The sequence below is a fragment of the Piliocolobus tephrosceles genome, chromosome 1 (assembly GCF_002776525.5).
Source record: "Piliocolobus tephrosceles isolate RC106 chromosome 1, ASM277652v3, whole genome shotgun sequence".
NCBI classification, from domain to species: Eukaryota; Metazoa; Chordata; class Mammalia; order Primates; family Cercopithecidae; genus Piliocolobus; species Piliocolobus tephrosceles.
This window is the reverse complement of record NC_045434.1, coordinates 76,760,218-76,774,102: the sequence shown is the minus strand read 5'-3', so window position 1 is coordinate 76,774,102 and position 13,885 is coordinate 76,760,218. Positions and strand designations below refer to the sequence as shown.

Here is a 13,885-nt window from a genome sequence, read left to right as displayed (position 1 = left end):
TTTACAAAGTAATTCTCAGAGTGAACCTATAGGGAAAATCCAGAAGATAACAACATATGAGCTCCTAAAAATTTCTAAATTAGTCAAACAAATTTAAAGGCAACAGGGGAATTTGCTCTCTGAAAGAGCTTAGTTTTAAAAGATAGTCCGTAATGAAAAAAAACAATCATCATCCTCTATCTTTCTTTTTTAAGGTCCAGTTTAAAATGTATATACATTGGGGTGGGTGCAGTGGCTTACGCCTGTAATCCCAGCACTTTGGGAGGCTGAATGGGCAGATCACCTAAGGTCAGGAGTTCGAGACCAGCCTGGCCAACATGGTGAAACCCCATCTCTAGTAAAAATACAAAAACTACCCAGGCGTGGTGGTGGGTGCCTGTAATCCTAGCTACTCAGGAGGCTGAGGCAGGAGAATTGCTGAACTCTGGAGGCGGAGGTTGCAGTGAGCCGAGATTGCACCCCTGCACTCCAGCCTGGGAGACTGAGCTAGATTCTGTATATACACACACATACAGAATTTTTAAGGTGGAGTTCACCATCAGAGACTTTAACTTTTCAAAGCCTGTTCTGTTAAGTATCCTCATTTTTTTCCTTCTTTGAGATGGAGTCCTGCTCTGTCTCCCAGGCTGGAGTGCAGTGGCGCCATCTCTACTCACTGCAACCTCCACCTACCAGGTTCAAGTGATCCTTGTGTCTCAGCCTCCCAAGTAGCTGGGATTACAGGTGTGCACCACCACGCCTGGCTGATTTTTGTATTTTTAGCAGAAATGGGGTTTCACCATGTTGGTCAGGCTGGTCTCGAACTCCTGACCTCAGGCAATCTGCCCACCTCAGCAGCCCTGGATTACAGGTGTGAGCCACTGCACCTGGCCAACTATCCTCATTCTTACGTTACAAAGTTGAGAAAGAGAATAGGTAGGTGGATTGAAGCAAAGAAGAAGAGTAGGCCCTTGAAGATATAGTGATCTTGTTTGGGAAACTCGTATGAACTTGCCAAATTTTAGTCCTAAGCTATTGAAGTTTCTTGGTAGAGAAATGTCAGTAGCAGAATGCCTTGCTATACCTGGCTGGGCCCTTGGTTAACAGGTACTGACACCAGAGCACCTGTAGCTGCTGATAGAGGTGAACAGTGCAGTGGTTGAAAGATTGGGATTTGGCTTCAAACTGCCTGAGTGTGAATCATGGCTCTGCCACTTAAGAACCATGTGGCTTTGGGCAAGTTATTGAACCTCTCTAAGCCTCCAATCCCCTCATCTTTAAAATGAGGATAATAACAGTACCCACACCTTATGGGATTGCTTTGAAATAAATGAAACATATATAAAGTGTTTAGGCTTATAGCAGGAAAACTAGCTAACATTTTTATTGAGTACATACTTTGTTCCTGGTACCATTCATGAATGAGTAAACTGGTAGTCACAAAAATCTTACTGAGTGGATACAATGATCATTTAATTAGTGGGTGGAACTGCTGGGCTCAACCCGCAGTGCTTCCATGTTAGCTGAGATCATTCCTACTGCTTTTGACAAGTACCTGTGCTGTGGCTAATAGGAGCCTTTCCATATTCCCAGCTAAGTGTGAAGCTGGCCTCCCCTTTGGTGCTGTGTTCTTATCTTGGAGCCACAGTTCAGGGAAGGATCACAGAATGGTAGAACTGGAAGGACCTTAGGGAAAATGGACTTTTCACTTCACAGATGAGGAAGCAGGGTGCAGAGAGTTTGATGACTTCCCCAAGTCACCACAGCTCAAGCAGAGACAAGGCTGGAATCCTGGGCTCCTACATCACATATCTGGCCCTTTCCATGATCACACATTGCCTCTAGACTCCAGACAGGGAGGGCTTGCTTCTCTAGTACACAGTCCACTGAATGATTACATTTCTAACATTTAAGCAACTGCTTTAGAAAGCAGTCTCCAGATCTGCAGAGGAAACAGCCTGTGGGGATCTCTGTGAATAAAAACAATTTCTTCATTTTCTTTACCGTTTCTCTTATTCCAGTGGGAATAAAAAAAAATGAGTTCTTTTGTTTTTTTGAGACAAAGTCTCACTCTGTAGCCCAGGCTGGAGTGCAGTGTTGTGATCTCGACTCAACGCAAACCGCCTCCCAGGTTCAAGCGATTCTCCTGCCTCAGCCTACAGAGTAGCTGGGATTACAGATGCATGCCACTGCACCTGGCTAATTCTTTTTTTTTTTTTTTTTTTTTTGTATTTTTAGTAGAGACAGGGTTTTGCCATGTTGACCAGGCTGGTCTTGAACTCCCAACCGCAGGTAATCCGCCTGCCTCGGCCTCCCAAAGTGCTAGGATTATAGGCGTGAGCCACTGTGCCCGGCAAAAAAATGAGTTCTAAGGAACACACTCTGTCTTCTACTGTAAAGTATGGTAAAAACACGATCCTCTTAAAATTCTCATCAATGTGCTTTGTAGTGGTCAATTTTATTTAATAGGATCAGACATGATATATTAAAAATGTTGTAACAATACGTCAGAAAGACAATTAGTTTTTTAAAGTTTGGTATAAACATAAATAGATGAATAGCCATCTTGACATCCCTTGAAAAGAAATCCCCTTTGATGAGATGTTTCTTTGTGATTCTTACTTTTTTCCAATAAGAAAGATCTCATTTTTTCATTACCATTTGTCCAGTGCAAATGCACTATTTCCAGTCATTCAACAAATTCAACAGCACTGATGGCTTTCCTAAGTGCTAGGACACATCAGATTTCAACTTGTGTCAAATTGCCAATTTATGTTATATGCCAGTTTTGGGGGGGGTTTGTTTTAATCTAAAGGCAGCAAGTGAGGGCCAAGTAAAGAGGTTTGCTGTCTTTGCAAAGCTACCTTGAGAGCATTGGGACTAATCGGGTGATTGAGTTGTCTACTAAGTGGTGCTCTTTGTGTCTCAGATAATGCTGCCAGATTTATCTTTCTGAATCATAGATGTGATCACATCGGAGTCTGCTCAAAGCCTTTACTGCATGCAGGATATGGTCTAAACACTGCTGACATTCAAGAGCTTGCTGTTCCATGCCAATACTCCTTTCTAGACGTTTCTGCCCTTCCCTTCACCCCTTCATGGCCTCACCTCCCCCATCAGCTCTTCATTGTCTCCCTGCATACCCATCAACATTTAATGTACATCTGTAGTGAGGTGAGGAGCGCTTAGACCCTGTGATCAGGCAGATTTGGTTTGCGTTCTGCCTCTCCCCTTTCCTAGCTAGGTGACCTTGGGCAAGGAACTTAATCTCTTTAATGTTCAGCCCCCTCATCTATGTGATGGAGATAATACGACCAACATCGCTGTGCTGTGCGGATCACATGGGTGGTTAGAACAGCACAGAGGACCCACTCAACAAATGGTGCCTGTTATCATTATCTTCACCTCTTGGTCATTCTCAGAGGGTTTTCAGACATTTGTTTACATAATCTACAGAACTAGCCTCTGAGGGAGGTGAGGCAGATATTATTACTACCTCATTTCACAGATGAGAATCTTGCTCCTCAAAGAGGTTGACTTTCCTAAGGTCCATGGCTCATAGCAACAGCGTCAGGGTCTGTGAGTCCAAATTTAGCGCGTCAGCCTCCGGTGTTGCCCCATGAGCACGTCCTCTATCTGCAGTTTCCCATGAGTCTCCCGTGAGGTGTTTCTGTCTGAAATACCTTCTCCTGTGGTTGCCTATTGAATTCTGCCTCCTCTCCAGAGGCCTGCCCAAATTACCTACCTCTCAACAAGACTTTCCTGAGATTTCTCATCACAGGAGACTCTTTTCCTCCCTGAGGAGGTTATCCATGTATTTATCTCAGAATTTTCCATTTTGAGAGGCTGAGGCAAGAGGATTACTTGAGGCCAGGAGTTTGAGACCAGCCCGGGTAACATAGCAAACCCCTGTCTCTGCAAAAAAAAAAAAAAAAAAAAGATAAAAAAATTCTTTTAAAAAGTAAAAAAATGAACCGGTGCAGTGGCACACAACTGTAGTCCTAGATACTTGGGAGGCTGAGATGGGAGGATCATTCGAGCCCAAGAGTTCGAAGTTGGAGTGAGCTATGATTGTGCCACTGTACTCCAGCCTGGGTGACAGACACAGGGAGACCCCATTTTTTCTCTCTCTCTGTCTCTCTCTCGGTCTCTCTCTCTCTCTCGGTCTCTCTCTCTGTCTCTCGGTCTCTGTCTCTCTCTCTCTCTTACACACACACACTCACAGACACCCCACAGAATTTTGCCAGTGCACTGTAGTTAATGGTCATGACCAGGCCTTCTTCATCTTTTCATGGACAGCTAGAAGACACATTGCATTATTAAATGTCAGGAATTGAGTGGATGATGCTTTAAACAGTTTTTCAAACTGAAGGCCGTGACAATTTGGGGCCTAGAATTAGTTTAGTAGAAAATTAATTATAATGGAATGAAATACAATAGATAATAGTAAGAAATCATATATAAGGATGAATTTTGCTTTCCCATGAATTATTTGTTTCAATTGGTATCTGTGTGCTAGGATGCAAAACATAATTCTTACTGTGGATTATGGGAAAAACAAGTTTGAAAGTTACTATTTTATGTAATTCTTAGGGAGTAACAGTGGGATTTCTCAGAAGGAAAAGCTGAAATTGAATTGTAGAACTTACATGAGGGGATGCACAGCAGATCTCTGGTCAGACTACCCAGATTGACATCTCCAGTTAACACTTTTTAGTTGTGTGATTTTGGACAAGTTACTTAGGTATTCTGTGCCTCAGTTTCCTCATTTGTAAAATGAAGAGAGTACTAGCCAGAAATAATCAAAAGGATCAGATTCCAATTTTCAAGAGTTTATTCAAGTGAAAAGGTGGCAATGGCCATTCCGGGACTCATCACTCCAGAGAAATGGGGATTGGGTTCCAAAGTTAAAAGCCAAATTCTTGCTTATATATAAGACAAAGAAATTTAGCAGGGTTACAACATTTTGTATACAAGCCTGGTTTAGTAGTTAAAAAAATTAGCTACAATTTGTTTTCTTTTCCAAGTGGCTTGTTTTCTTTATAGCTGGTTTTCATTTCCTTTCCAACTTAAAAGGGTGTATTTAACATTCCATATTAAGGGACTGTGATAGCCATGGTATCTTGTATGAAAAAGGTAAGAGGGAGGATGAAAACCAACAGTAAGAGAGAAGGGGGTCTTCCCTGGGGCCCTTTGCCATTTACAACATTTTACAGAGCAATGCAGGTAAGGAAAAAGACTGAATTCAGACATACAACAGCTTACAGTTGCCTGTCACGTAGCTCAGGCCCTGTAATTCACATTCCTTGAAGGCTCAAAATACTTTTGAGTTCCAACAGCTTAGATTTTGCATTATTTATTTTCACAAGGGTAACCACTTTACAGTCCTTAAAAGGATGTAATGGGTAAGTATAACACGCTTAAAACAATGCCTGGAGCATATGTGTTAGTACAACAATAATAATAGTTATTATTATTAAAGACAAGAGTTACTGTATGACATAGGAGTTATGAGAATCAACCAGAAGCTACTGTTTTATTGAATGCCTACACTGCTTTTATATAAATAAAGGCAATTTGGAGTATGACTCTGATCCTCATGTTACTTATGGAGGAAATGGATCTAACATGTATGAGACAATCAGAGAATAAAAAACTGTCTCACGCAGTAAACATGATATCACATGTGTATAGGAAATATTAGGCTTTCATATTTTTATGGTAGCATTTTGTACTGTCCTGAAGCAAGTTAAAGCTTCGATTCGTAGATCCTTATAGAGGAACAAAGTATTTTTGAGTTTCCCTTCGGTGGTTCACGACAGGGACTGGGGAGTTAAAAGCTCCTTTGGGGGTGGGGTGTTGTGAGAAAGGAGCACAGCATTAGAAAATGGGAATGTTAATGTATATACTGAATCGAGATCTTATTATCATAAGTAAACACTCAGTCAAAAGGACATATGGGAATTCTTTTTATTCCTGTAGTTTTTGGGGAAAATTTGAGGCAATTGCCTCAAATTACATTTAGTGTTCACAGAATGCCATTTTAACTATGATGTTATTTAGAATTGTGGAGGTGTTGCCAAGGGGAGGAATTAGCTCACTTAAAGCACCTTCCAAGTGAGACTGTTTAGTCTTAGCCATGAGTAAGTTGTTAGTAATTTGGATTATTATTAATTCTACTGCATAAGTCTGTGGAATACAGGGAGAGACAAAGCCGACCTTTCTTAACATATATGCTTTCTTCTAGAGCAGTGCTTTGGAAACTAGTATGTGCATTCCAATCATCTGGGCATTTTTGTTTTTTGTTTTTTGTTTTTTCTGAGACAGAGTTTCACTCTTGTTGCCCAGGCGGGAGTACAATGGCACTATCTTGGCTCACTGCAACCTCCGCTTCCTGGGTTCAAGTGATTCTTCTGCCTCAGCCTCCTGAGTAGCTGAGATTACAGGTGCCCTCACAATACCCAGCTGATTTTTTGTATTTTTAGTAGAGATAGGGTTTCACCATATTGGCCAGGCTGTCTTGAATTCCTGACTTCAGATGATCTACCCGCCTTGGCCTCCCAAAGTGCTGGGAATACAGGAGTGAGTTACTGCATCTGGCCTCATCTGGGCATCTTTTTAAAATGCAGGTTCAGATTCTACAGATCTGAGGTGGGGCCTGAGACGCGGTATTTCTAACAAGCTCATAGGTGATGCTGATGCTACTGGTTTGCAAACTATACTTTGAATTGCAAGATTCTGATGTTGCTTTCTGTAAAAACAAACAAAACCCCCCAAAACCAAAACCCAAAACTTTGTGTTTATATTTTATAATTTTTCTGACCACATTTTTACCTAATTTACTTACTAAATCCCAATTTAGTCTTTGGCTAACAATTGGGCACTCAAATCTTTGCTGAGGAATGAATATGTTCTATATCATAATCAGTATCTTTAGAAACAATTCCCTTAATTAAAGGCACCCACAATTTTAGTATTATCTGTAGAATTTTAATTTTATTTTATTGTGATAAATGACTGTTTATGCAATGGAAATGTTGCTGGAGTCTCTGTTTTTGGGCATCTCTTAAACCAAATGCCATTTAAATGACCACAGACTAAAAACAAAGTAGATAAATCCTTACAGGGAAAGGGGAAAGCGGATCAAGGTAGGAAAATGACAATTTGTTTTAAAGACTCTCTTAATACAACTTGTTCCCTCTCCCCTTAAACATGTTTAAAACAATGTAAAGCACAGATACTTTTCTAAAAGAAAAAGAAATCGTTTGCACAGCCTCTGTTTTCCAGCTTGGTGCCCTTTGATAGGTGGTGAGCGGTAGGTAGCGATGTGGCCCAGTGAGATGGCACAGGCATTCTTCCTACAGGTCAGAATCTTCCTAGGCTGTTGCTCTTCCAAGGTACTCTGAGTCCTGAGATGGTGACCTGGGGTTTTGTTTCCTAAGAAGTAGTTGCCATTATTTTGATTCATCCTACTGCTCTAACCAAAACAAAAACCAAAAAACTCCAAATGGTAACAGATATTCGTATACCTGGAAATCCAAGCCAATGAGTGTCACGTGGCTTCCAGATTTGCATCTGCGCTGCAGTAGTCTTTCTTTCTTCCTGGCAGGTGTACTTTTGCATGTGATGGGAGATGCCCTGGGGTCCGTGATTGTGGTCATCACGGCCATCATATTCTATGTGCTTCCCCTGAAGAGTGAGGACCCGTGTAACTGGCAGTGTTACATTGACCCCAGCCTGACTGTCCTCATGGTCATCATCATTTTGTCATCTGCCTTCCCGCTCATCAAGGAGACCGCTGCCATTCTGCTGCAGATGGTCCCCAAAGGAGTCAACATGGAAGAGCTGAGTAAGTAGACTGAATTTCGATCCAGAACCACTCTCACTTTAATGTTATTCAGGACAAAGGACAAGCATTATTTAAGAGCAGTGTTTGAGTTATGTATTCTGAAATACCTTAAATCACCAGGTGGTAGAGACATCATCATATGTTTTATAGCCTATTAAGATGACTCAGCTCCAAGTACCAAAGGTCCTTTGCAATCTGTGATTCTCTGACTCAACTGCAATGCAATGCTTGGTCCGGGCGTGGTGGCTCATGCCTGTAATCCCAGCACTCTGGGAGGCCAAGTCGAGTGGATCACCTGAGGTCAGGAGTTTGAGACCAGCCTGACCAACATGGTGAAACCCTGTCTCTACTAAAAATACAAAAAATTAGCCAGGTGTGGTAGCATGCACCTGTAGTCCCAGCTCCTTGGAAGGCTGAGGCAGGAAAATCGCTTGAACCCAGGAGGTGGAGGTTGCAGGGAGCCGAAATTGCACCACTGCACTCTAGCCTGGGTGACAGAGTGAGACTCTGACTCAAAACAAAACAAAACAAAAATGCAATGCTTGGATAATACCTATTCCTGGGCTACTTACTTTCATTTCAAAGATTTATTTTAATCCAAATAAGGACATTTCTGCCAGGAACTTTATTTTATTTTCCTTATTCTAAAAACACAAATCATTCATATTCTAGACCCTACTTTCTAGTTAATGCGGGCATGCAAGTCACTGTGTCTCTCACAGCACTGCCCAGAGCTGCAGGCAGAGTAGGTGGTGGGTGAGGGAAGGAGACAGAGGAGCAGACATACAGCATTGCCTTTGCCTTCCCAGGAGCTAGTTCGTTTCCCAATTGAGGAAATAAGATAAACATATACAAAGAAATTTGTGATATATACTGGATATGTTTTTAATAAAGTGATATATTTAAAAACAGATATTTTTAACAATAGAGGGTTACTTGTTGTGACTCACGCCTGTAATCTCACCACTTTGGGAGGCTGAAGGGGAAGGATTGCATAAGACCAGGAGTTCAAGACCAGCCTGGGCAACATAGTAAGACCTCATTTTTACAAAAATAAAAAATTATTTTTTATAAATAAATAAAAAAGTAAAGGTTGTAATGTGTGCCTGTGGTCCCAGCTACTCAGTGGGTTGAGGTGGGAGGATCACTGGACCCAGGAGTTTGAGGCTGCAGAGAGCCATAAACATGACACTGCACTCGAGCCTGAGAGACAGGGCAAGACTCTCTGTCTCTAAAAAACCAAAAAAACCCCGCAAGATGGTAATAACAATAGCAATATTTTCATAGCATTTACTACATGCTAGAAATGTAAGTGTTCTAAGTGCTTTACTTATAATAATGTATTTTAATCCTTAAAATAATACAAAAAGTTACTATTATCATTTTCTATCATACAGATAAGGAAACTCAGGCACAAAGAGGTTAGGTAATTGCCTAACGTCACGCAGTTAGTAAATGTCTAAACTAGGATTCATACTAGCTGGCTGCAGAGCCTTTGCTCAAATCAGTATTGAATACCATTTCTCTAAATACATACTCATTTTGGAAAGTATAGAAAATACAGAGGAGCCTAAATGAGAAAACAGAAATCTCTCATAATTTGATTGTGGAAACTACCACTGTTAATATTTTCTTCTATATGCAGTAAAAAGAAAAATCATACCATATACACAGTTTAGCAAATTGCTTTTTCACTTAAAAATACCTTATGTACATTTTCTCATATCCTTAAATATGCAACTTACTTTTAAACAACTACATCTTATTCCATTACATAATTGATTTAACTATTCCCTTGTTGGTTCCATCTTTTTAATGAATACAAGGAGCATTGTCCAAACCATTCTTGTACATAAATATTTGGTTATTTCTCTTAGGTTAAACTTTTAGCACTAGAATTGCTAGTAAAGGTTTTTTTGATTCATGTTGCCAAATCATCCCTTTTAAGAAAAGGCATTGCACTTTATACTACTATGGGAAGTTCATTCAAGTGTCCATTCCCTTGTATACTCAGCAACCCTGGGGACTTATTTCTTGTCGTTGTTAGACTTATTTTCTTAAATGATTTTGTATGGGCTAACAATGTGTGGAGAAAGAAGGTTAAGGGCAAATGGACCCAGAGAGGTAGAACTAATTTCTTCCTGCTGTTCTTAGTAAGTATGCAGCCATTTTGGTGAGAATGCTTGACGGGACCATATCCCTCCCGTAGTTCCATGCTTCAGACGCAGCACTCACCTTGGCTTTTGTTTGCTCTTCTCTGTTATAGTGAGCAAACTCTCTGCTGTGCCCGGAATTAGCAGTGTACATGAAGTACACATCTGGGAACTTGTAAGCGGAAAGATTATTGCCACCCTACACATCAAGTATCCTAAGGACAGGGGATATCAAGATGCCAGCACAAAAATTCGAGAAATCTTCCACGGTGCGGGAATCCACAATGTGACCATCCAGTTTGAAAATGTGGACTTGAAGGAACCCCTGGAGCAGAAGGACTTACTATTGCTCTGCAACTCACCCTGCATCTCCAAGGGCTGTGCTAAGCAGCTGTGTTGTCCCCCCGGGGCACTGCCTCTGGCCCACGTCAATGGCTGCGCTGAGCACAATGGCGGGCCCTCCCTAGACACATACGGAAGTGATGGCCTCAGTAGAAGAGACACAAAAGAAGTGGCTATTGAAGTGTCTTTGGACAGCTGTCTGAGTGACCACGGACAAACTCTTAACAAAACTCAGGAGGACCAATGTTATGTCAACAGCACTCATTTTTAATCTGGTACCCACATAATCAGAACGTATAGGCGAGGCACTTTGGAGCCACCATCTTGGCTCATAAAAAGAACTTTTCGGGTTGTAGGCTCAAACCGGACTTGCAGCGTGCATGCTCTGTGTTCACTAGGGGTTGGCTGTTAGGGATTTTAGTTAAACGTGTCTGTGAATTTTTATGTAACCCCTTTCCATTCCCCTGGGTGTCTCATGCTGCTCTTTGACTGTTTCAGCTTGAACATGCATTTTCTAAAGCAAACTGCACTAGTGTATATATCAGGGACACTGAAGTCTGGGACTGGGGCTCAATAGCTGCGGATACAGTGTTCAAAGAAGTTCTTGTTTCTAAACTGATTAGAACTTCTAGCTAATGTTCAGGTGAGATCATAGCTTAAATACATTCAAAAAACTAAAGTACCACAATAGGTGTATTTTTCCCTTTCCCCTTAATGATCATAAAAGAGACAAGTTAAATATTTCTGGCACTGAAGAAGTATCTTTTTTCTTTGATTCATTTTTGGATAAATATAAAATGAGTAACTATTACGGTAGAAAATATTCTCAGAACATTCTAGAGGAGGTAAAGATTAGTAGGGGGGTTTTGGCCATCTCTACATTTTTGTGAGGGGAGAGAAAACTAATGTTTACTTTCTGCTGTGAAATGAATTGCGGCTATAGAATGTTTCAAATGCTTAAATATATAATACATGTTTTTCACATGGAAGTGAGGGAATATTTCAGCTTCCTTAAGTATGACACAAATACTCAGCTGTCTTTTAGAGTCAGTATAGTTGGAGCTGTTTTCATTTAGTGCTTTGGTAATGATTTACTTATTTTTCCAAATGTCCTTTGACTTTTCTTTCATACGATTGCATTGATCTATGCAGCATTTACCAGAAAAGAGCATTCCTGGGATAGCAGAATCCTTAACATCGAGTGTTAATTCTTGTGAAATAAAGAAACTAGACTGCCTTCTCTTTAATTAGACATATTTTAAAGTATTTATTATAGTTGTCAACTAGTGACTCAATGGAAAAGTTGATGTCCAAGGGAGAAATGAGAATTAGCTTAGTTGCTGCCTTTAATGTGTTTTTGAGGAACTTAAAATTTTCTTTCATGTCTCTGATCCATATTACCAAGTTCAAATAAAATTTTTATAATCGGATTCAGACCCATAACCAAACTATATTGGTAGTAGAGAAGCATCTGTCATGTATTTAACACATTGTTCAGCATCAGTATTTAAATCAGAACAGTCTCGCAGGTATGAGAAAATGGGAGGTGCATCACTAGACAACTAGTATCATCTTTTCTAGACTGCAAGATTGTATGAAAATAACCATCTCTTAGTGTGTAAAGTCCTGTTTAAAATCTGCACAGGATTTATCAGAGGTGCTGGGTTGATAATGAAGGCAGCATCCACAATTTTTTAGAACAAACATCATATTTAAACAATTTATCTTAGTCCTGAATTTGAAGGCTAAAACAAACAAGCAGCTATGATCAGTAGGATAGGAAATCATTATTTTTTCTTTTTTGTAAAGACAGGGTCTCGCTATGTTGCCCAGGCTGGCCTTGAATTCCTAGCCTCAAGTGATTCTCCCACCTTGGCCTCCCAAAGCACGGGGAGAACAGGCATGAGCCACTGCACCTGGACAGGAAATTCTTTGTTCCCTGAAAATGTATTATCTGAGTTTAAATTGGCTGTGAATTAGGTAAATAGAAAAATGTCTAAAAATGTTTTTATTTCTGGGAACTTACTGGGCTAGGCTATATGCACTTTTTAAGCATAAAGGGGTTAATGAATAAGAATTTCTATTTTTAGTGTTAAAAGTGTGGCATATACTCACACAAAACAGTGGATCTTCTAAGAAACTCAGCATGGAGATAAGTGGCCCAGATTATCCTACATAAACATTGGTTGAAATTCCTTAGAGCCAAAAAGAAATTTTTCTCTGATTTCCTAATCTGAAGGTCTAATTTGATTTCACATCATTCTGCCTTTATTAAAAGGTAAAATTATAATTCCACAGTTTTTGTGCAACTGGCTGAACGAATGCATATTAGTTTGCATTTAAACACTGTTCTTTAATCTCTAAAATATTTTTCTGGGTAAGAAAAGGCACTTAATTCCACTATAATTAAACCTAACTTCAGAAAAGTATCTTGATAGACAGTTATGCCAGATTATGGTCTGGAGTCAATGTGAAATAATATCTTTTTAAGGACAGTTTGGCCGAGTGCGTCTGATAACGTCCAATCATGCTAAGTGCAATAATTTTGTATTGGGTTGGGTGGCTTGCATTTGCCACCTGTGGCACATGATGCCTGCTGTATGCTATTTTCACTTGAGTTTAACTCTCTCTTTAATTGCCCTGCCTTTTAATTCTCCCAAGGAAATACAAGAGTTTTCTTTTTCCCTTTAAATCAGCCCTGCTTGGTGGCAGTACCAGCTGATAAATAGATTCAAAACAGCACTGTTTTCCTTTAAGATTAGAAAAACACTGGCACTCAGTTTGGTGCTCCTGTATACTTATTTACAGAAAATCCCGCCCCCACCACCTTTTTTTTTTTTTAAAGAACTGACATAATTTTCAAAGTCTACGGCACATTTTGTGTGTCAGGTCAGGGACCAGTTGTCCTGTGTGCTAACCTGGCCTTCTACAGGGCCCTACTGCACTTCTGTTTCTATAGAAACAGTCCTTTCCACATTATTTTAGCATTGGCCATAGGAAATACTATGTCTGCTTCATTTTCTGACTCTCAACATTGTTTTTGAAAATATAATTAATTTTTTTACATGATATTGGGCCATTATGAATATCCACAGACAGGATCCATTGTTGACAGAAAATAAAATTACTCTCTAACTTCTTGATAAAATATCAATAAAATACAGAGACATTATTTGAGGAAGAATTAAGAATATTCTCCATATTTAGTTATTTAGTTCCTTTTTTTTTTTTTGCCATTGGTAGAGTAAATTCCAGTGTAAATCAAGAACTCTAAAGTTCAGTAGGAATAGGTGTTTTGAATGTCAAGGAAATCACTGAGGCAGATTTGAGATTACAATAAGACAGCTGCCCTGTGAGGTCATAAGAGCTTTTGTGAGGCTTACTCCAGGGGTTCTCAGTCTTGGCATTATTGACATTTTGAATTGGATGTGTTCTTACTCCTGATGTGTGGGATGTGTATTGTAGGATGTTTAGCAGCACTCCTGACCTCTATTCATAAATGCCAGTACTGTCCCCCCAAGTTGTGACAACCAGTGTCTCTAGACATTGTCACATATAACCT

The 13,885-nt window shown here is 40.1% G+C and overlaps 1 protein-coding gene across 2 annotated transcripts in view; it reads left to right on the top strand.

The window, feature by feature from the left end:
* SLC30A10 (solute carrier family 30 member 10) overlaps positions 1-11,753 on the top strand; it is a 42,383-nt gene extending 30,630 nt beyond the window's left edge. For both annotated transcript variants that reach the window (XM_031934663.1, XM_023203549.2), the window contains exons 3-4: positions 7,589-7,828; positions 10,095-11,753. In XM_031934663.1, the coding sequence (XP_031790523.1) occupies positions 7,589-7,828; positions 10,095-10,594 (740 nt within the window). In that variant the 3' untranslated portion in view covers positions 10,595-11,753. The remainder of the gene's footprint in view (positions 1-7,588; positions 7,829-10,094) is intronic.
* Positions 11,754-13,885: the final 2,132 nt, after the last annotated feature.